General features: G+C 41.5%; 1 protein-coding gene across 1 annotated transcript in view; it reads left to right on the top strand.

The window, feature by feature from the left end:
* The window catches only part of Col1a2 (collagen type I alpha 2 chain), a 35,090-nt gene extending 17,018 nt beyond the window's left edge, over positions 1-18,072 (top strand). Inside the window, exons 26-52 of the mRNA XM_075953371.1 lie at positions 335-388; positions 875-928; positions 1,326-1,379; positions 1,639-1,692; positions 2,652-2,696; positions 3,802-3,900; positions 5,013-5,120; positions 5,762-5,815; positions 7,010-7,063; positions 7,799-7,852; positions 7,946-7,999; positions 8,081-8,188; positions 8,843-8,896; positions 9,865-9,918; positions 10,863-11,024; positions 11,688-11,795; positions 12,456-12,563; positions 12,919-12,972; positions 13,061-13,168; positions 13,286-13,339; positions 13,787-13,894; positions 14,377-14,430; positions 14,555-14,662; positions 14,986-15,244; positions 15,825-16,009; positions 16,658-16,900; positions 17,636-18,072. Of these exons, the coding sequence (XP_075809486.1) occupies positions 335-388; positions 875-928; positions 1,326-1,379; positions 1,639-1,692; positions 2,652-2,696; positions 3,802-3,900; positions 5,013-5,120; positions 5,762-5,815; positions 7,010-7,063; positions 7,799-7,852; positions 7,946-7,999; positions 8,081-8,188; positions 8,843-8,896; positions 9,865-9,918; positions 10,863-11,024; positions 11,688-11,795; positions 12,456-12,563; positions 12,919-12,972; positions 13,061-13,168; positions 13,286-13,339; positions 13,787-13,894; positions 14,377-14,430; positions 14,555-14,662; positions 14,986-15,244; positions 15,825-16,009; positions 16,658-16,900; positions 17,636-17,782 (2,598 nt within the window). The 3' untranslated portion in view covers positions 17,783-18,072. The remainder of the gene's footprint in view (positions 1-334; positions 389-874; positions 929-1,325; positions 1,380-1,638; positions 1,693-2,651; positions 2,697-3,801; positions 3,901-5,012; positions 5,121-5,761; positions 5,816-7,009; positions 7,064-7,798; positions 7,853-7,945; positions 8,000-8,080; positions 8,189-8,842; positions 8,897-9,864; positions 9,919-10,862; positions 11,025-11,687; positions 11,796-12,455; positions 12,564-12,918; positions 12,973-13,060; positions 13,169-13,285; positions 13,340-13,786; positions 13,895-14,376; positions 14,431-14,554; positions 14,663-14,985; positions 15,245-15,824; positions 16,010-16,657; positions 16,901-17,635) is intronic.
* The last annotated feature ends 3,258 nt before the right edge of the window (positions 18,073-21,330 follow it).

The raw sequence follows: 21,330 nt of genomic DNA on the forward strand, positions 1-21,330 counted from the left end.
ACTGGAAGCCAGGCTACCTGAGCCGCACACCTCCACAGAGCCCTTTTGATACAGAGCTTCTTGGTGTTGGAACGTGTCTTAGATAATAAGTTCAAAGCTGAGTAACGTCAGAGAAATACTCAAGCAGACAACAAAATCAACATTTCAAAACTGTCATGGAAAATTGGACATAAAATCTTCTCACGTTCTTTTTATTGTATATCATTTTCTCTTTGCCTTCCCTCCCTCCAATCCCTCTATTGTATCTGCCCCTGTCTTGGTCCCCTCTTGAGATCATGGCCTCTTTTTCACGCATATGTATAAAATTATATATATATATATTTTTTTTTAATAGGGTGATCCTGGCAAAGCTGGTGAGAAAGGCCATCCTGGTCTTGCTGGTGCTCGGGTAGGTATGAACTTCTACAGAAAAATCACCCCAAAAAGGGCTTTGTTTGAGGCTATCTTCTGGAGTCATTGTTACTTTCCAAAGTGGCATCCTAAGAGTCTTTTTGCCAGGCTGGAATGTCTTTATTTTGAACTACATGGAGAAGGTAGTGAATTATAACAAAGCAGTCATAAATAACTGATAACAAATAACAAGTTAATAAATAACTGGTCTTTTTTTATTCATGTTATGATTAAGAGGATATGAATATGTGCTGGTATTCTCTGTCTTCCATACACCGCCTCCTATTTGTGGACTTCTCCTAAACTGCATCAAAGTTAATAGGCAGCATTTGGAACTTGGTGAAACTCACAATGAGTTCCTTTAATTCTAAAATGATAAATCCTAAAATGATAAACGTGTCTTGAGGAATTGGCTCTCAAGGCACTTTGAAGCATATTAAGCTCTCTGGCTTGTGTGTAACTCTGAGCTTTCTGTTTTATTTAGGGTGCTCCAGGTCCTGATGGGAACAACGGTGCTCAGGGACCTCCTGGACCCCAGGTGTGTACTCTTCCCACGGCCCTCTAAAGCAAGCGAGCCGTGTCCTTCAGAGTAGGCATTCTTTCCATAGTTCAGAGCAGACCCATTGGCAGCAATGCTAGCTCTTCTGGCACGGGCATCCATGCTGTCTCACTTTGCTTTAGGGTACTCTTGTTTTTAGAAATTATCTCTAGCCTCCGACGTATGTGGCAGCTAACAATGTAATGGGATACTTTGATTAAAAATAAAACACCATAATCATTTTAGCTATGCTAACACGCATAGACAAATAAGTAGTTTTTCCCATCATTTAACCTGACAAATGAATTTAACGTTAGACCCTCAACACCAGCACATGTTTTTATGACACCAGTAGGGCAGGCGTTAACATCAGTGCTATCTCCTCTGTTACTTACAGGGTGTCCAAGGTGGCAAAGGTGAACAGGGTCCTGCTGGTCCTCCAGGCTTCCAGGTAAGTCAACAAGCACGCAATACTCTGACTTTAACCACAGTGTTCCCATCTAATTCACTGTAACATCATCACCCCCACCACAACAAGATGCAGAATATGGTTTCAGACCTCAAGCAAAGGGCACAGTTCTTCAATGCAAACATTTCTAGAGTGATTTAATAAGACAGAATAGTATTCATGAAGTTATTCCCTTTGCAAGCCCAATTATGAGTGTTAATATGGCTGTGAGATTGAGATTTTTTCATGTCTCTACATTTAGGGTCTTCCTGGCCCATCAGGTTCCGCTGGAGAAGTTGGCAAGCCAGGAGAAAGGGTGAGTTAGCTCTGATAATGACTTGATCAAATCTATGCATTTCCTTCTTTTTAAATTCCCTATTGCCATGTAATTACAATATAAAATTTTATATTTCACATATTAATTATACCAGTCTACATTGTTGGTGTTGAACAAAGGAATGAAAGAACTTATTTATATTTTGTTCAAATTGCCTTATTTCATGCATTGACTGAAATATCACAATATGAAAGCAAAACCTATTGACTATTTCATGTAATAGCCTTACTTTTTGTGTGTTCTTTGCTATATTAAAATACAAATTATTTCCTTCTCCATAGTGAAAACATAAATGCACCGATTTCCCATCAAACCAGAGCCTGAAAAAAATTGCTTTTAATGTTTTGCTTGGCATTCAAACATGACACTGCTCTCCACAATCAGAGTAGGAGTTCTGAGTCATTTTCTCTAATTGTGATGAATGTGCCTCAATTTAGTTACATTCTGTAGCCTGGTCTCTTTTGTCAACAGTGAACCACATTAAAGAGACAGCTGGACAGTAATAAAAGAGATACACATGGGTATACAATTAACTAGGTAATATAGAGAATATGATAATTTCTATTAAGAAGGCAGCCCGTTATATAGCTAAAATGTGCAATGCCTGGCTGTGTTTGTCACTGTTAGCACATTATCAAAAAAAAATAGCCTGCTTTGTTGCTTTTTTAAAAAGATAGAAAGCTGAATAATAGGAAGCAAATATTCTGATAGCAGGTCTGCCTCGACACATCTTTGATAGCGGTGGTAGTCTCTTTTTATATCTTTCGTAGAGTCAAAGGTTTTGTTATACAGTGCGGCCCATACACCAGGCTTTTATGTGAGTGGAGCCCATAGAGCCTTATTTTGTAATTCAGCAAATTTTAGATACCTTGACCAGAAGTGAGTGTAGGAACAACACATAGATGTCATGATTTATTTACTGTTGTGTTTTTACCTAGGGTCTTCCTGGTGAATTTGGTCTCCCCGGTCCCGCTGGTCCAAGAGTAAGTGTTTCTTAGTTAAATTTCTTTAACGTTTGACTTTTTATTTTTTTTAAAGAAGTAGTGCTTGTCCCTAACACCACTCATGACCTCCCCTAAAGGACATTCCTAACCTTTTCCATAGATATCACTGGGCTTCCAGGTGAATAGTAAAAAGTTCTCATGAGCTGCTCATATTTTCTATTCGACAAATTTATGGTTACGAGAAAAATAAATGAAAAAATATATGTGTTGTAATAAATAATTTATACAGACAAACGTGATGTACTTACTACAGTTGCCGGTTTTCAGCCAAGAAAAGTGAACCGAAGATCTAAGATGGATATTTGTTGGTTGTGTTGGTGTTGAGAGTCTAAAGCTAAATTCGTAATTCCAGTTTTATGAAGGAAAAACTATTTATTTGCCTATGTATATTAGTACAGCTAAAAAGATTGGAGGGATTTTTTAAAATCAAAGAATCCTGTTACGTTGCTATTTACACCATAACTAGGAAGCCAGAAGTTAATTAAAAGAAAAAGAAAAACAGTGGTATAGAACAGAGATAGAGCAAGGCCCTCCAATACAATCACAAAGTGGAACGTGGAGCAAAGACGCAGGGCCATGAAACGTTACGCTGTGGTGCTAGATGCAAAGTCAGAGGCATGCAGCTAAGTAAACACAAATGAGCACCTATATGCATATATGTAACAGAATATGTTGACTATTCTGTTACAGCATTACTACAGGGGGCAGTGATATGAAAATATGATCTTACCTGTTCGTGGCATAGCCGTTCAACTCCATAAGCTTCCCTTTTCATTACTAAGCACGGCTGGCATCTTTGCCTGTGGATGCTGCATAGAAAAGACCACCCCCTTGAAAGTAAATGGATTTCAAAGGTCGACTATAATATTTTCAAAGCAACAAATTGTGGAACTGAGTCCCAGAACACTGAAAGCATATGTCTTAAGGATTATCTCAAGCCTTCCCTTCATTACATGAGGAGAAAAACGAAAAGTGAAAAGATATATTAATTTGCTAAAATGTGGTATAAGTCAATGTAAAACTCTAAGCAAGTAAGAATGTGCCAGAAAGTGCCCAAGAGTGACTTCTAATTGCTCTCTTACAGGGAGAACGCGGTCCCCCAGGTGAGAGTGGTGCTGCCGGCCCGTCTGGTCCTGTTGGAAGCCGTGGTCCCTCTGGAGCCCCAGGTCCCGATGGAAACAAGGTAAAACTACAGTCTACCAGGTAGATGCAGTGGGGCCATGTGTTCCAGAATAAGGAGGACCAATGGATACGTGGTTGTTTTTGCAAATATTTATTTAGTTCCAGTTGTGTCGTGATTTCTACCTACTAACAATATGATTCCAGCTAACTTGGAGAGGGAGGAAAATTTTTTTCTAGAAGCCGACAAGGAATTAGTATGCTTTTGCCATTGTCTGATTACACTCTTTATGCTTTTGTTCAAATCTAAAACCATCCTTTACATTTCTAGAAAACAGTTTCTGCTCTATCAACATGCAACCCCATACAGGAAAATTGCTAAAAAAGTAGTCTAAATTTTAATAATAGGATTTACAATGATTGAAATTTTTTACCCCAAAGGCACAAAAGTCTACAAGTTTGTGTTCCAAAGTAGATTTCCAGTTTAGGTTTTTAAAAAGATAAGATTGCACATCTCTGAAAAGCAGGCAGCTTGTATGTCAGACAATTCCTACCTTCAAGGGGAAAATATGTAAAAAGTAGTTTCAAGAAGCTATGTCATTACGTGGACGGGTATTAGAGGGGGAAATGAAAACTGCATAAGAGGGACAAACAGTAAGGAATATGGTGACATTCTGAGGTGCTGTCAAAGGGATCCACTCATCTCAGTAGCCGGCCAACGGGTTTGCCGTGCACAGAACTGTGAAGCTTAATATAAAAATGGAAGCCACAGAGCTACTCTTGAGGAGACAATCATCTCCCAGTCGATGTGGTCTCTTTCCGTGTCACTCACCTGGGCTAAGAGACTTATCGTTGAAAAGGTTGTGGACAAATATGTTTTAATCTCTCTTTCCCATTGTCCTGTCTTCTTCTTTTCCGTGCCTGTCTTTCTTAAGAGGACGAGATGTGGGCTGTAGAACAATGGCAGCCAGCCACTCTCCCTCTTCTCTTCCGTCATCGCATCATTAATAGCGACCCCTGTTCCATCTTTCCTCCCTTCAATGACACTCCTTTGTGACTGCACATAGCCGAGAATGCCATCTATTCAATGTTTAAATTGGAATTCTTCAAGAGTTTGAGTCTTGGCTTTCTTCTTTAGCTACTGAAATAATTGATTTCACATGGTTTCGATTCCAGGGTGAAGCTGGTGCAATCGGTGCTCCAGGCACTGCTGGTGCCTCTGGCCCTGGTGGTCTTCCAGGAGAGAGGGGTGCTGCTGGCATACCAGGAGGAAAAGGAGAAAAGGTACCACTTGGGGTTGGGCCCTGACACAGAATGTCCATGCACTCCAGGCGAGGATGCCCAGTTGTTTACCATCCTTAGCAGGTGTTCTGGTGGCATTTTGACATCTACGTGCATTCCCCTCTGCCACCTCGCCCCTGCTCATGTCTAAACCCACTCATCTGGCAAAATTTCTTGCTACCGTGGAATTTCATGCAAGCAGATGGTGTTGAGTAATACATGAGGCTCATTTTAATGCCACTAACAATAATGCTTCATCCTGCCCTAATGAATGGAGGAAGCTCTATTGAACAGCTGTCAACCGTGCTATGGCATTCATTACATCGTGTGAGTGACCGGGCACCACAGCCCTTTGCCATGCTTCCTTCTTATTCTAGCCTCATCCATTTGAAACTTGCTTCATTAGGAATCAGAGGGATATTTATTTTGTCATCTTCAATAATAGTCTGAAAGGGGGCTTAAAAATGAATTTCATACAGCTTTCCTCATTCAGTGTCCTATAGAGTGGTAGGAAATTGTAAAACACTAAAATTCTTAAATTATGGCAGGCATAAAACCTTCTGTAAAAAAAAAAACATTTACAGTTCATTTCCACCCAAAAACTTAGACAGAAAGCAAAACATGGCTCTTGACTTGTATTTCAGGGTGAAACTGGTCTCAGAGGTGAAATTGGAAACCCTGGCAGAGATGGTGCTCGTGTAAGTAGAATCTTGTTGTTAATGTTTGTGCTTAAATTCTGTTTTTATATTTTACTCATTCTGAATTCAGCAAATTTCCAAAGTAGAACTACAAAAAAAATTCAATTTTAGTAAAACTGGAATCCACTACTTCTTAGATCACTAATAAGATCATCGCATATGCTCCAAAAGAAAATTTAAACATGACACACTTTAAAAATCACATGTTGACTTTTTCTACCATCTTTCACGTCCAATATGTCAACCCTAAACTGCACACCAAGCTGTAGGATCAGAAGAACATTGATTGCTTGTTTTAAGTGATTAAAAGGACTTTTAGAAAAGCAGCAATTCTCTTACGTTTTAAAAAGCCACAGTCCCCAGTGATGCCCTTCTCTCCATTTGTCTGCCCGAAGATTGGATCTAAGGGCAGCTGTGACTACCCTAAATGTCACAGATGACGCTGAGGAAGGATAGTTATCTTTCCAGAGCTGCCAGAACCGTGAGGCTTCCTGTTTAGACGCTCTGTCACCTCTTCCCCCAAGGTGACAACCCACTGGAACCATCTCTGGTATTCCTTGCCTAGAGTCCTGCAGTCCTCACAATTCCAAACAAGGCTACTTACTTGCTTCCCTCCAGGGAGTTTTCAAGTGAGGGAGAGTTCAGAACTCCCACATCCTGCTCCTGCTCTCTCTAACCTTTATCAGGTCTTTCCTCAGTGGTCCTGTAGGGCTTCCTGAGCTGTCTTCCGGTCCTTGATAAGCGACACCAACATGGATCCAGAGCTTTCTCTTTTCATTATTATTATAAATCAATCTCTCTGTGTGTCCTCTCTCTGTGTCTCTCTCTTTCCTTCTCCTCCTCCTCCTTCTTCTTCACCTCCTCCTCCCTCTTTCTGCTTATGTATGTTTGTATGTGCGCATGCACCCATTAAGAGACTACGTGCCTGTCTAATGGCTAAATGTGGAGGTCAGAGGACAAGTTATTAGTGTTGCTTGTCTCTTTCTTCCATGTGGGTCTCATGGATCAAACACGGGTCATCAGGCTTGACTGCAAACACCTTTACCTGCTGAATCATCTTGCTGGGTCTTAGGAGTTTTCTTGATGTCCTACCATAAGCAATGCAGGTTTTTGACACTTCTTAAGGAGAAGGACAGAGTTCAGTCTGGATGGTGTGTGTTGTTTTCAGTAAGCCTGCTTCTTTTTGGGTTCTAGGGTGCTCCTGGTGCTGTCGGTGCCCCTGGTCCTGCTGGAGCCACAGGGGACAGGGTAAGTATGCATCTGAACTTAGTCGTACACGTTTTCACTGAGTTGTAGTTCTCTGAGCTGATAGAACTATTTAAAATTCCCTGATTGCCCTGGACTCAAAGAGCCCCAGCTATTCATTTTTTATGACTGGGTCTAAAAACCATAAAAAAAAAAACCCACCTAGTTGGTGTGCGAGACGAGAGTAGCAAGAAACAAATGCTGCTGCTGTGCTCGCTTTCCGGGCCTCCAGCTGTGCTGGCTGTCTGATCTATACCTTTATCCCTATCATTTGTTTTAAAGACTTTCCCTGTTGCCCATTAACAATATCCTAATGCACTAAGCCTTCTCAAAGCCTTCAATTGTAAAAAGGAAAGAAAATCAATAAAATACATAGCGTGCCCATTTCACATTGAACAGCCCATTTAAAATAGAACTTATTTATTGTATCGCAAAGATTGCAGCAAATAGATCAGCCCTGTGTCCATCTAAAAATTAAAATGTCCTCCTCCTGGTATTATGGGGACTGATTTATAGTGTTTCTGCAAGTGAGCAACCATTACCACTCCGCTGTTTAAAATGAAACCAGCCTTAAGCAGAGGAAGAATTCGCCTCATTTTATTCTCTGAAATGTGCATTAGTCTCTTCCAAGGTAACTGCAAACGCTCAAACAGCCCTCTGTCTGCTGGCCTCTCTCCTCCTCCCACCATCTACGAGAGGCACATTAAGCAACTCATCTCTGGCCTTTGTACATTACAGGGTGAAGCCGGTGCTGCTGGTCCTTCCGGCCCAGCTGGTCCTCGAGGTAGCCCTGTAAGTAGAAATCAGAGCTTTCTGGATACTCAGCGTTCACGAGTTACAGACATCCATGAAACGGCGCATGTAACAACTTTACCTTCCTCCTAGGGAGAACGTGGTGAGGTCGGTCCTGCTGGCCCCAATGGATTTGCTGGACCTGCTGTGAGTGTCTCCTAGGGCAGATTAATCTGACAAACTCACAGTGAGTCCGAATGTCAGTGCTCACTGCTGGTCTTCCAACAGGGCGCTGCTGGCCAACCTGGTGCTAAAGGAGAGAAGGGAACCAAAGGACCTAAGGGTGAAAATGGTGTCGTTGGGCCTGCTGGGCCTGTTGGAGCTGCTGGGCCATCTGTAAGTTGAATGCACTGCTATCCAATATACTCTAGCATTTATAGACCATTACATGACCATTAGGGACCTACTGTCTACTAAGCATTCCAGATAAAAGACATTTTTAACCCTACTAAGGGGCCTACTAAGCATTCCAGATAAAAGACATTTTTAACCCTACTAAGGGGCCTACTAAGCATTCCAGATAAAAGACATTTTAACCCTACTAAGGGGCCTACTAAGCATTCCAGATAAAAGACATTTTAACCTACTAAGCATTTCAGATAAAAGACATTTTTAACCCTACTAAGGGGCCTACTAAGCATTCTAGATAAAAGACATTTTTAACCCTACTAAGGGGCCTATTAAGCATTCCAGATAAAAGACATTTTTAACCCTACTAAGCATTCCAGATAAAAGACATTTTTTAAGAATTCACATTTAAACATCACTTGAAAGTTTTATAAATGTCTTATTTTCATTCTTAGTAATCTATAGGGTTATTAGTACTGAGAAAAGAACCTTTATTTCATGTAACATAGATAATTGTGTTTCGGTTCTAAAGTTTCCTCAAGGATAGAGGAAAAGATAAAAATGATCTGTTGGAAAACAGGAGCAGCATTTGTAAGAGTCACTTGTTTTGTGATTTCATGCCTCCTTTTTGCTTGAATTTAGGGTCCAAATGGTCCCCCTGGTCCTGCTGGAGGTCGTGGTGATGGAGGACCCCCTGTGAGTATTTACAATTCACTTACCATTTCTCTTCCTTAACTATGGACTAGTGACAGTTGGAAAGTCTTAAGATCCTGGGAAATTTGAAGCTGGGCTGTTGTGGTGCCTTTGATCTCAGCAGGCAGGAGGCAGAGGCAGGCAGATTTTTGTGAGTTCAAGGCCAGCCTGGTCTACAAGAGCTAGTTCCAGGATAGGCACCAAAGCTACACAGAGAAACCCTGTCTCAAAAGAAAATATCCTGGACTGTAATAAGTGGATGCCTGAGAGTCATATTCATTCTAGTCAGAAGAATCATGAAGTTAGACAGCAGCGACATTAAGGTCAACTACATGGGTATTACCTCAACCCCTGACGCAACTTACGGCCTCAGATGTTGCTACTGCCCCAGTCTAGGGAGTAAGCAGAAACCCAGGTAGTTTAACTGGGAAGTAGCTAAGTATTTCTTTCGTACCCTTTTTCCTTTGGCTACTGCCTCACTTCTTCTGTCTGACCAAGGCTCCTTCCCATCTTGGATTACTGTCACAATATTTTAGAGACCCAGAGGTCCCTAGGAATGAATCCCTCTTCCCTTTCCCCAATTTAGTCAGAGCTCTGGCTTATTTTTAAACTTTCATCAATAAACAACAGTGCTTTTTCTCTTGTCTTTTCCCCTTGACCCAGCCTATTTGTCAATAAATATTCACATGTCATAATGAAAATACATTATGTTCTCCCCTATCACCGTCAGACAACCTGTTAGCATTTCAAAAGCTACCATCGACCTTAATGTAAAGTATGGGCATTACAACCAGTAGCATACTGACAAACGTGTAGAGGAGAGACTTCAGGACCCCAGTTAAGTGACGAGTGCTCTCTCTTCTGTGGCCCAATCTCTAGTCCCAGGATGATTTTCCAAAGAGATAATGGTTCTCTTATCCTAATTCGTGGAGTTGGTTTGACTGTGGAGTTGTAATCTGCTTGATTCATAGGGCATGACTGGCTTCCCTGGTGCTGCTGGACGGACTGGCCCCCCTGGACCAAGTGTAAGTATATCACTCCAAACATATATCTGCATTTACGCTTACCATAAGACCTGGCGGCCTCTAATAGGAAATTAGAAACAAAGTTATCAAAACAAAGTTTTGATCTTTGCTAGTGCTTCCTGATTTAAAATTATCCTTGATGAATGATTAAGGCAAAATCATTGCAGATTATATTTTAAAGTATCAATTTTAGTAGTTGCTATTCATGCAAATACCTGCAAATTTCTTTTGAAAAGGAAAAGAAAAAACAGGAACTTTGGTCACATATCTGATATTTCTATATCTAATTACCCTTTTATAGCTAACATTCTGCCTCCATTCTTAAGCTATAATTGTTTCTGAATTTAAAGGTGGTTTGGCCCCTAATTTAATTCTAATTCAGTCCCTCCTGTCAGGACTCAAGAGAATTTAATTAATTATCAAGGTTTAAGTATTCTAGTTAAGGTTTAAGGAAAAAGAAATAGCAAAAAAATATTGTTTTTTTGGAATCTTTTAGAGATTCATAAGAGAAAAATCTTTCATTCCTTGTAGGCATTTAATTAAACCTAGTCAAGAGCATATTCAGTTCCTCAGTTATGAACAAAATGCCAGGGTTGTCTTTGCTTAAGAAGAACTGGGCAGAGTCTGCAGGAATCCAAAGTCCCTTCATTTGCTGCTAAGACTTAAATCTCTTCCTGGTTGTGATTCCACTAACCAGGGTACCAGTGACACGACCTGCATTGCATTCATTGCCGAAATTCCCTGCTGACTCTACCTTATCAGTTGGCTTTGCCTGTAGGCAGGAATAGTTTCTGCCTATGAGAATCTTAAAATTTACAAAAATGGCTGGGATATTATTTTTCGGCCTGACATTGTTTGAGTCCTAACCTCCAGGAGCGGTGCAGCAGCTCTTCTCCAGCTCTGGAGCAAATAGAAAGTAAATGACCTTGTATATTTAATCACAGGGTATTACTGGTCCTCCTGGTCCTCCTGGTGCTGCTGGGAAAGAAGGGATCCGTGGTCCTCGTGGTGACCAAGGTCCAGTTGGTAGAACTGGAGAAACAGGTGCATCCGGCCCCCCTGGATTTGCTGGTGAAAAGGGTCCCTCTGGAGAACCTGGGACTGCAGTAAGTGATTTCAGATTTCTTTTTCTTAACACTTACGTTGAGTTAAAATAAAGCCCCTTTACCAATGCTCAAGTGGGATATGTCTACTAGTAAGTAAGGCAGGCGCTCAAGTCGAGCTGGCCTGAGCCGGGAAATCCTGTCCAGCACACAATATGGTGTCGTGGTGTTAACAAGTGCGTTGAAAGCACACAATAAGATTGACGGAGGATGCAGGAATCCCGCTTCACTGCAACAGTCCTTTCTGCTCTCAGGGGACCTAAAATTTTGAACAGAATCCCATGACTGTGGCCATCCTTCTGTCCATTAATTAGATGTCTTAAGCAGCTGTTCTAAACATCCTGTCTCAAAGCTACTTCTGCTCCACAAGGTGCCCAAGTCAAACCTTAGGAGTCAAGGTCAGAATGTGCTTCCTGCACGGTCTACAAAAATTAGGCCCCTCCCCCTCTGTGAATGGCTGCTACTGTCAACTACATATATACGCACCAAAATGTAAACTTATGGTGATCTTTAGAGAAAGGATATCCAAGGATGTATTGCATCGATTAGAAGTCACTTGCCTATTCCTAAACACAGGATCCCTCATTTTCAGAATCCTCAAGCTAATTTGCATTATGAGATAGAGTCTTACCAGTAATAATCAACAGTTCTTTTTCTCTCATCTAGGGACCCCCTGGCACCCCAGGTCCTCAGGGTTTCCTCGGTCCTCCCGGTATTCTTGGTCTCCCCGGCTCTAGAGGTGAACGTGGTCTGCCAGGTGTTGCCGGAGCTCTGGTGAGTGTTTGACACCATTCTGGTTCTCATTAACACAATAAAAGATTTTAAAAGCTGCCACTTCAGACGTGACAGATTGATCACTGAATAACTCCACTTAAGGTTTTTATTCATGGCGCTTTCTTTATACAGATCCCGTGTCACTTATCTAGGAAGCTTTAATACCACCTTACTTCGACACACACGATAAAGACGCAGCTTTGCATTATGCAGAATGATCTTTGTTCTTTCTACATACTTAAGAACGATACAGGCTCTAATTGCATTTACTTCTCTGCAATGTGAAATGCTGGCATAGTTTATCCGGCAAGAAGAATGAGACTCTGGAAGTCCATGAATCAATCCATTTATATATGACAGCAGCTGGGAACTATCTTTTATCCAGAAACAATCAACTTCATGAATTAATTTTATTTGGGATGGTGGAGCCATCAGACCTCCCACACACACACCTTGCACAGAGCCACATCCGCACAAATGGCCCATAGGGGTAGAGACAGTGCGAGCATGGTGCCAACGGTGTTTCCTACATGCTGTGGACCATCGACATCCAGTTTTCCTTCTCTCTCAACTTCAGCTCCCTGGGCCTTGTTTTGGGAGGGTGAGGTTCGCATTCTCTTTTATGATAGTGATATAATTTTATCTTCTCTGCTGCTTTAGGGTGAACCTGGTCCTCTGGGCATCGCAGGTCCTCCTGGGGCCCGTGGTCCCCCTGGTGCTGTGGGTAGCCCTGGAGTTAATGGTGCCCCTGGTGAAGCTGGTCGCGATGTGAGTACAACACTTGGTTTGCAAATAAAACCAAACAGAATTTCTTTGGGGCTTAACTTCTAGCTGAGATGAGATTTCCTAACTAGATAATCTACTTCCTCATATAGATTTTTCTTTGAGTAAAACTATGGGTATTACTTCATTTTGGAAATGGCCTTTAACTAGCATAGTTTCAATTGGGGACCCAAATATTTAGAATATTTTTCAAAAAATTAAATTGGGAGGTTTCTGCTCCTTTTTTTTTTCTTTTGACTGTCTGAACACTGGGAATAATAAAAGTGTAGTAACAGAGACAGTGGGGCTAATAGACCACAAAACCTTGCTGGGAGTCTTAATGTGCATTGTATTCTCGTAGGGTAATCCTGGCAGCGATGGTGCCCCAGGTCGTGATGGTCAACCTGGACACAAGGTCAGTATACTTTTTCATCTTTCTCTGATTTAAGAGTGATTAAAAATATTGGTAGACGAATGCTAAGTTTCACTGTTGCCTCTGGTAGGGAGAGCGTGGTTACCCTGGCAACATCGGTCCTACTGGTGCTGCCGGTGCACCTGGTCCTCATGGTTCTGTGGGTCCTGCTGGAAAACATGGAAACCGTGGTGAACCTGTAAGTCTATTACTGCTGTTAGCCTCATGGACTTCTCTATGACTCCATACTTGGGGGTCATCAAGAGAAGGATCTGGACCTAATTGATGAGTTCTGTTTTTCTTTTCTCATTCACAGGGTCCTGCTGGTTCTGTTGGTCCTGCTGGTGCTGTTGGTCCAAGAGGTCCTAGTGTATGTACATGGTCATAATTAGCGTTTAAGAATTAAGATGAATAATTCTGAACAATGTACTTAGACAACAGATGCTATACAGGCTAGACTTCAGTATTTTACTCCACGCAGAGAAATGATTTTATTCGCATGATTTTACTTTTTAAAACCGATTCTGCTTGTTTTTTTTTTTTTTTTGTGGTTTTTCTAGACAGGGTTTCTCTGTGGTTTTGGAGCCTGTCCTGGAACTAGCTCTTGTAGACCAGGCTGGTCTCGAACTCACAGAGATCCAGTTAGTCATCAGGACTTTATGTGCTGCTCAGCTAAAGGAGGTGACCAGAGAAGACAGCAGTCCATTTAGATCTTTGTATGCCTTAAATTTCCTTTTTAAATGAATTAAATACCTTTTGAAGAAAACTGTTATTGTTCTAAAGGGGTAGAAACCCATCTCTTTCTCTTTCTTTATAGGGTCCTCAAGGCATTCGAGGTGACAAGGGAGAACCTGGTGACAAAGGGCCCAGAGGTCTTCCTGGCTTCAAGGGGCACAACGGATTACAGGGTCTTCCTGGTCTCGCTGTAAGCAAGATTTGACCCTCTTGCATGAGTTCTGACCTGAATGACCTTCATCTCAGAAGACCCCTGATCAGATGCCCACTGCTACCATCTTAAAACACCGTGCCTCCCATAGCCATTCCAATTCTCTAGCTAACTCCTTCTCTCTCAGAGAGGATGGTATTTTATGTCCCAACACAAGGAAGTGAGGGTTAAAAGAGAAAGAAGCATACATATATTAACATCTCCTGGCAACTGTGTCCTTCAACCCCACTTAAAATAAATATAATTAGAGGGATGACTAATACTGCACTGTTGAAATAGCTTGTAGAGAAAAATAATTGAACATAATAGATATAATGGGAGAAAAGAGCCCCACTTCACATTCCCAATTTTCTCAATCCAGAGTCCATTGAAATTGAAGTCTTCCAATCAAGTTGGAAAAAAAAAGCTATCTCCTGACATGTGTTCTGAAAGCATGATTTTTCTCCATTCTCTCTTTAAAGGGCCTACATGGTGATCAAGGTGCTCCCGGCCCTGTGGGTCCCGCTGGTCCCAGGGTAAGTGAATCAAAGTGAAAGGTCCATCTCTTGAACTAAAGAGTTGCCCAGCCAATGAGCCCTTAGCTCCTCTCACCTGCAGGGTTTCCCTCATTGACCAGCTCTTGGTACCCTTCTTTTTTAGGGTCCTGCTGGCCCTTCAGGCCCTGTTGGCAAAGATGGTCGATCTGGACATCCTGGACCAGTCGGGCCTGCTGGTGTTCGTGGCTCTCAGGGTAGCCAAGGTCCTGCTGTAAGTATTACTTGGAGAGATAGTTTAGGGCATCCCTGACCAAAGGGACGCTTTCTTCAGAAGATCCTGAGGATATTTTAGTCGCCCAAAGGAGTATTTCTACTCCAGATGCTCCTTAAGAAGCTTTTTACTCTCTGTATGTGATGAGCTTTTTTCAGCCAATCTCTGTGTCAGAGATCACGTTGTTTGTTTACATAAGCTTGTTTCTATTTCTCGTTATTAGAACATGTTTTTATACGAAGCACATCTTAACTTTTCTTGTCCTGGTTACCTCTCCTACCATCACCAGTTAAAAGCCTCTTCCTCCACTCTTACTTTCACAGGGTCCTCCTGGTCCCCCTGGTCCTCCTGGCCCTCCCGGTGTTAGTGGAGGTGGCTATGACTTTGGTTTTGAAGGAGATTTCTACAGGGCTGACCAGCCTCGCTCCCAGCCTTCACTCAGACCCAAGGACTATGAAGTCGATGCAACTCTGAAATCTCTTAATAACCAGATTGAGACCCTTCTCACTCCAGAGGGCTCTCGAAAGAACCCTGCCCGCACATGCCGGGACCTAAGACTCAGCCACCCAGAGTGGAATAGCGGTGAGTCAAAATATTCAAATCACACAGATCCCTCACACAGCTGAGTTTCCCAAAGTCAATTTTCATTGATGTAAGGATGAACGTGAGCCTCAAAACATGGACACTATCAAGACTCAGACCTAGTTAATGAAACACCATTTTCTTCCCCCATCACACACCCACTCTGAAGTTTGTTGAGTTTGTGTTTATTTCCTTGCAGTCCTAGGGATTAAATAGAAGGTCTTAGACATGCTAGGCAAGTGTCCAACACAGAACAACATCCCCAAGACACGTTTTACATTTTGTTTTGAGACAAGATCTCATCAAGTTGTCTAGGCTGGCCTTGAATTCACTCAAGTTCCAATAGGCCTTTAAGCTTTGATCCTCTTGCCTCAGCTGGTAGTGAAAACATCCTAACTGGATGTTTTATGAAGAAAAGGGGAGTCTTAAACATAGCAACCCTCTTTCCATTAAATGTGGAATAGGTGATGGAACGGCACCATTAAAATGTTCTCATGTGGATCAGTATGAGCAGCAAATTATTATTCAATTTTCCATTTTGTTGTGAGGAGTTTACTAGCTGTGTGTTCTCTTTGAAAAGATTACTACTGGATTGACCCTAACCAAGGATGCACCATGGATGCCATCAAAGTGTTCTGTGATTTCTCTACTGGTGAAACCTGCATCAAGGCACAACCTGTAAACATGCCAGCCAAGAGCTCATACAGCAGCGCCCAGGGCAACAAGCACATCTGGTTAGGAGAAACTATCAATGGAGGCAGCCAGGTAAAAAATTCTCCAAATACTCCTCCTTCTACTAAAGGATTTTCTTTGGGTCGTTTGTTTTTTAATTACTTGTACTTTAATCCTTTACCCACATGGGTTTATTAAAAGAAACTGTTCTTTTAACAAGTCCCAATTCTATCCTAGATTGGACACATCCACCTAATTCAACATTATTATTCAAATTTGACTTAATGGATAATCATCGGAGAAACGGCTAAGGCCATTTCATGTAAAGGTGCACTGGCCAGCAGCTAGCCCCCCAGCTATGTATGTGTATTTCAGAACATGGGCAGCTTTCCTGAATTTTTAATCAAACTTTTCCACCAATGTTACTGAATGACACTAGAACTCAGTACATTTTAGAAACAGAATGAGCCTCGCTGCATCTCACAGTCGCTAACTCCAATGAAGGAACATTCGCAGACACGCATAACAACCTGAGTCAGGTGCCCTTTCCAATGACCTCACCCTCAGTGGGTAGATCCTATGACCCTCAAGGCAGCTCAGATTTTAACAAGTGCATTGAGTGTTTTTAAAAAGCTCCCTTTTCCTCAGCCCCAGCTACGACTTCATTATTTCTCCTTACACCACACTGTTTTTAGTTGAGTTTTAATGAGTCAACTGGAGCTCTCTCCTTCCTCTCTGTAGTTTGAATACAACATGGAAGGAGTAACCTCCAAGGAAATGGCAACTCAACTCGCCTTCATGCGCCTGCTAGCCAACCGTGCATCTCAGAACATCACCTACCACTGCAAGAACAGCATTGCATACTTGGACGAGGAGACTGGTCGCTTGAACAAGGCTGTGGTGCTGCAGGGTTCCAACGACGTTGAACTTGTTGCTGAGGGCAACAGCAGGTTCACCTACACAGTCCTTGTTGATGGCTGCTCTGTAAGTAACGGGGAAATGTAGGGAATGGGATGAGGGAGTCTAGGTTTGACTATTTAGTGAGCGGAGGAATGAGAGACCTAACTTAATTGGCCTTTCTTTTATAAACACATTCAAATTCATCCGACAATTCTCTGATAAATACAGAAATTCTTATTAGATACTGCCTCCAAGAAACTCTGATATACTGAGCTGACTCTCATGCCTACACAGTCCCTTCAATATTTCGGGTTGTTAGATATCAGAATTGAAAACTTTTTGGCATTTGAAAGACCTCAGCTACACCTTAGACTATGGCCTACATTCAAGTTTGTGTAGATCACCTCCTTTATATGGAAAAAGGTGTGTAGCCGATTTTATACAATATGTTGTAAGTAGAATAAAATTTTAAATGTAAAATTACTACATACCTACCCAGCTCTCTCTTCCCATACACAGACTCACAGAGACACACATACATACCATACATATACCTTGAAAATGGCATTGTAAAAATGTTACTGGGATGTATGTCCAGATACATTGAAACTTATTCTAAGTGAGAACCCTCCCCTGAAAGACACCCTTGACACTGTAATGATGCCAGCAATGAACTTCTTAACCAGGGACACATACCTTCGGGAAAGTGTGGGCCGGCCAAACAGTAGATCTCCTCAACTCTGATGCTTGGCTATAAGTCTAATGCGGAGGTAATGCCACCTTATACATTCTCTTTCTTTCCCATTTTTTTTTAAACAGAAAAAGACAAATGAATGGGGCAAGACAATCATTGAATACAAAACAAATAAACCATCTCGCCTGCCATTCCTGGACATTGCACCTTTGGACATCGGTGGCGCTGACCAAGAATTCAGTGTGGACGTTGGCCCAGTCTGCTTCAAATAAGTGAACTCAACCTAAATTAAACAACCAAAAAAAACCCTGACAAACTTTCTCTTAGCCGTTTCTCCCCTTTTCTAACTGAAAGCTGAATCCTTCCATGTCTCCTGTGCACCTACATCTTCAGCTGTGGGCAGAGAGAAGGAGGGGTCAGAGCAGTGTGCAATATGATCCGATCAAGACCCCTCCTTTGTCCTTTCCCAAAATATTTGCAATGTGGTTTTTTTGTTGTTGTTGTTTGTTTGTTTTTAAATCTGACACCTGTTGTGGAAATTTTCAACCTTTGTAAGAAATCCAAAATAAAAAATTAGAAAATAAAATAAAAAAAAAACCATGAACATTCGCACCACTTGTGGCTTCTGTTTTCCACAGAGGGAAGTTGAAAGCCCGAGCCTCCAAAGGGTTAAACTACCTCAAAAGTGTGAGTGTAGGCCCTCTATGAGAACTGACCCTGACAGACATGAACTGAGGTACTCGCTTTGTTTTGCTTGCGATACAAAGGTGCTAATTTTTCAGATACTTGAAGAATGTCCACGGTGCTAGAAGAATTACAGAAGAAACACTCCTCCGTATTGAGGTGTATTGTGTGAATTTTTAAAGTTTAATTTAGCAGTCCCTTATCCCATCTTATCCCCAACTAAAGGGATGCAGATCATTTTGCCCAACATTTTTCTCTTCTTTAGATTCAGCATTTGTTTTCTGCGAACCTCATTTTCATTCTCTTTCATAGTTCCAAAGAAGTCTTGTTTCTTGGACAAGCAAAAAAAATTAAATTGTACCTATTTTGTATATTGAGATGTTTAAATAAATTGTGAAAAATGAAATAAAGCATGTTTGGTTTTCCAAAAGAAAATAATATTGAGTAAAATTCCTTGCTTTGATACTCTTTGCAATGCGAATATAGATCTCTACCAGTCATTAGATCAAGGGTGCTCATGAGGAAGAAATTACTACCAAAAAAGGTAGAACAGAGAACAAGGAAGGACTCGGGAGACCTGAGCTCTGGTTTTTGCTGCATTCCTTGGAGCTCACAACCTTCAGCCTCTGAGCCTGTGTTTCTGCTTCCAGACTGATAACACGGGGAAGAATTCTTTCCTGTGAGGTAATGCATTTGTCCTTATTGGGATATATGGCCTATAAGCAGCATGATACTGTTGACCTCTGTTTTCTATAGGCAAAGGTCCATAGAAACTTTCGGTTTATGATCCATCAAGCATTTTGTAACCATGGCTGAAAATTGGTCTATGCACAATTAATATTATTAAACTAGTTTCAGTCACAGGACTGTGACTGAAAAAGCACGGGATAAAACTGGACTCTCTGAACATGGCGAACAATGAGAGCTGATGAGACGCCAAGGACAATGGCAAGGGGTTTTGATCCTACGTAATGTGCTGGCTTTATGGGAGCCTAGCCAGTTTGGATGGACAGAGGGGGGAGGACCTAGGACTTTCCACAGGGCAGGGAACCCTGACTGCTCTTTGGACTGGAGAGGGAGGGGGAAAAGAGTGAGGGGAGGAGGAGAAGGGTGGGAGGAGGGGGAGGGAAATGGGAGACTGGGAGGAGGTGGAAACTTGTTTTTTTTTTCTCATTTTCTCAATAAAAAAAGATTTAAAAAAAATAAACTAGTTTCAAATATTCGGTAAAAATGCCACACACTTAAATATGATGCAACTGAGTACAATGCCTATTAAGAGATGATGTGTGAGCTGTCAATCAACATAGACAGTTGTGGATAATAGTACCATGAACACCTACCTGCCAAATCAAGTTCACTTTCCTCCCCTGCACCTTTCAATGACATCGTTAACACACTTAAACATAGTAATGTGTCAAGTAAAATGCTAAGATTCATTTAGAACTTATTCCCTGTTGCTGAACATAATTGTTATTGTAATATTTGCCTCCAGTTAGAACTCGTCTCAAGATTCAATTAGTTTAAAAGCAAAAGACTGAACATGAGGAAACTAAGCAAATGGTAACATCATTGAGGCTTTTTTCCCCCACCAGCATCTGAGTGCTGGGATATTTCCCCAGGTACGGGTGTTCATTCCTCATCCACCAAGTCCAGGTCTTCTAAGGAGTCAGTGCTTGTACTTACTTCTCATTCTCTGCTGAGTGGGAAACCATTCCCTAAAGTCTCTGCACACCCTTGATATCGCTAGCATTCTATGTCTGGTGAGAACGAATTGACACACCCAATCACACAAGATAAAGAAAACTAAAGCCCCCGTCATCCAAATGCTAGGACTCTCAGATTAATAACTGAAATATCAGAGCAAGGGCGTGAGATAAAATTGTTAGAAAGTCTCTGTAGTGAATGTAATGATGGCTTCTGCTTGTGATCTAAAGAAGAAGACCAGCGTCTCATGACTAAGAACTATGGCCCAAAACTCTGTTAGGATTATCACATCTGGGTATCCTCTGCCAACAGCTTCTAAGCTCACTCTGAGCAATGGCTAAGTACTCAAACCATCGCCACTGTATCACAACATAAAAGGAGGAAACAACAAGGTAACGCGTGCAATAGATAATGATGAGAAAATGTTATATTCAAGATTAACACAATAAATGGCCAAATAAGTTTTGATGTCCTAATAACAATTATGTAGATGGATAAACAGAAGAAACCCTACTTTAAAAAGCCCATCTTTACAGATATATTAAATGCATTTATTAACATTGCTAAATTTTCCAAATTTGCTATAATATTGTCTTATGACCTGTATCATATATAACAAATTACCTTAAGAGAAATTCATAGTCAGCAAACCGTAGCAATCTTGATGGAAGAGTGGTCATCTCTAGAAATGAGGTGTCCACCTTCCCACTCAGTGTCTTCTGGAGAGAACAAGGAATGCTTGCCTAGTTTCTAGCATGTACCCATCCCTTTGGTAAACCCTAGGAATGATGGGCAAAGCTGAACCTGACAGCAGTGTACTCAAGGCCTGTACAGCGCAGCTGCTGAGATGAATTTCAGCGTGGATGGACGGATGGATAGCATTTTAGACAAGATGCCAAGGTGAGGATAACAGGACACTATTGATAAATTGGAAGGTCTCTTGGGAAAGCAATCTTTGTCTCAAGCAAAACAGTGGCCAACTGGGTCTCTTTAGTAGAATTTATTTTACTTATCATCCATCTCTGGCCAACTGGTTCTGCTTTAGAAACTACATTTTAAAACAATCCTCTATTTATCAACTCAATTGGTCCACAATGAATAGAGTCTGGACTAAGAAAATAGCCATAGAGTTATGTCTTGAAGTTTGGAACCTCCCAAGATGAATCCTCTCTTCCAGGCTAATCCCCAGTTCTATCAGATTCTATACATGACTTTCTCTGACCCTTTGCCAAATGAAGGTTAACCACCTCTACCTCATGTAAGTGTGCAACACAAGAGGATGGTACTCAAGAAGAGGGTCCTGGGAGGGAACATTAAGCCATTGAAAATTCTAAAATTAATACTAATGTTCTGGTAAAGAGGAGACATGTGAGCAATGCTGAATGCCAAAAGACTTTGTTTTTAATGCTGCTCTACCTAGTATCACTGAAAA

This window comes from Microtus pennsylvanicus, chromosome 19 (assembly GCF_037038515.1).
Source record: "Microtus pennsylvanicus isolate mMicPen1 chromosome 19, mMicPen1.hap1, whole genome shotgun sequence".
In the NCBI taxonomy this organism is placed as follows: Eukaryota; Metazoa; Chordata; class Mammalia; order Rodentia; family Cricetidae; genus Microtus; species Microtus pennsylvanicus.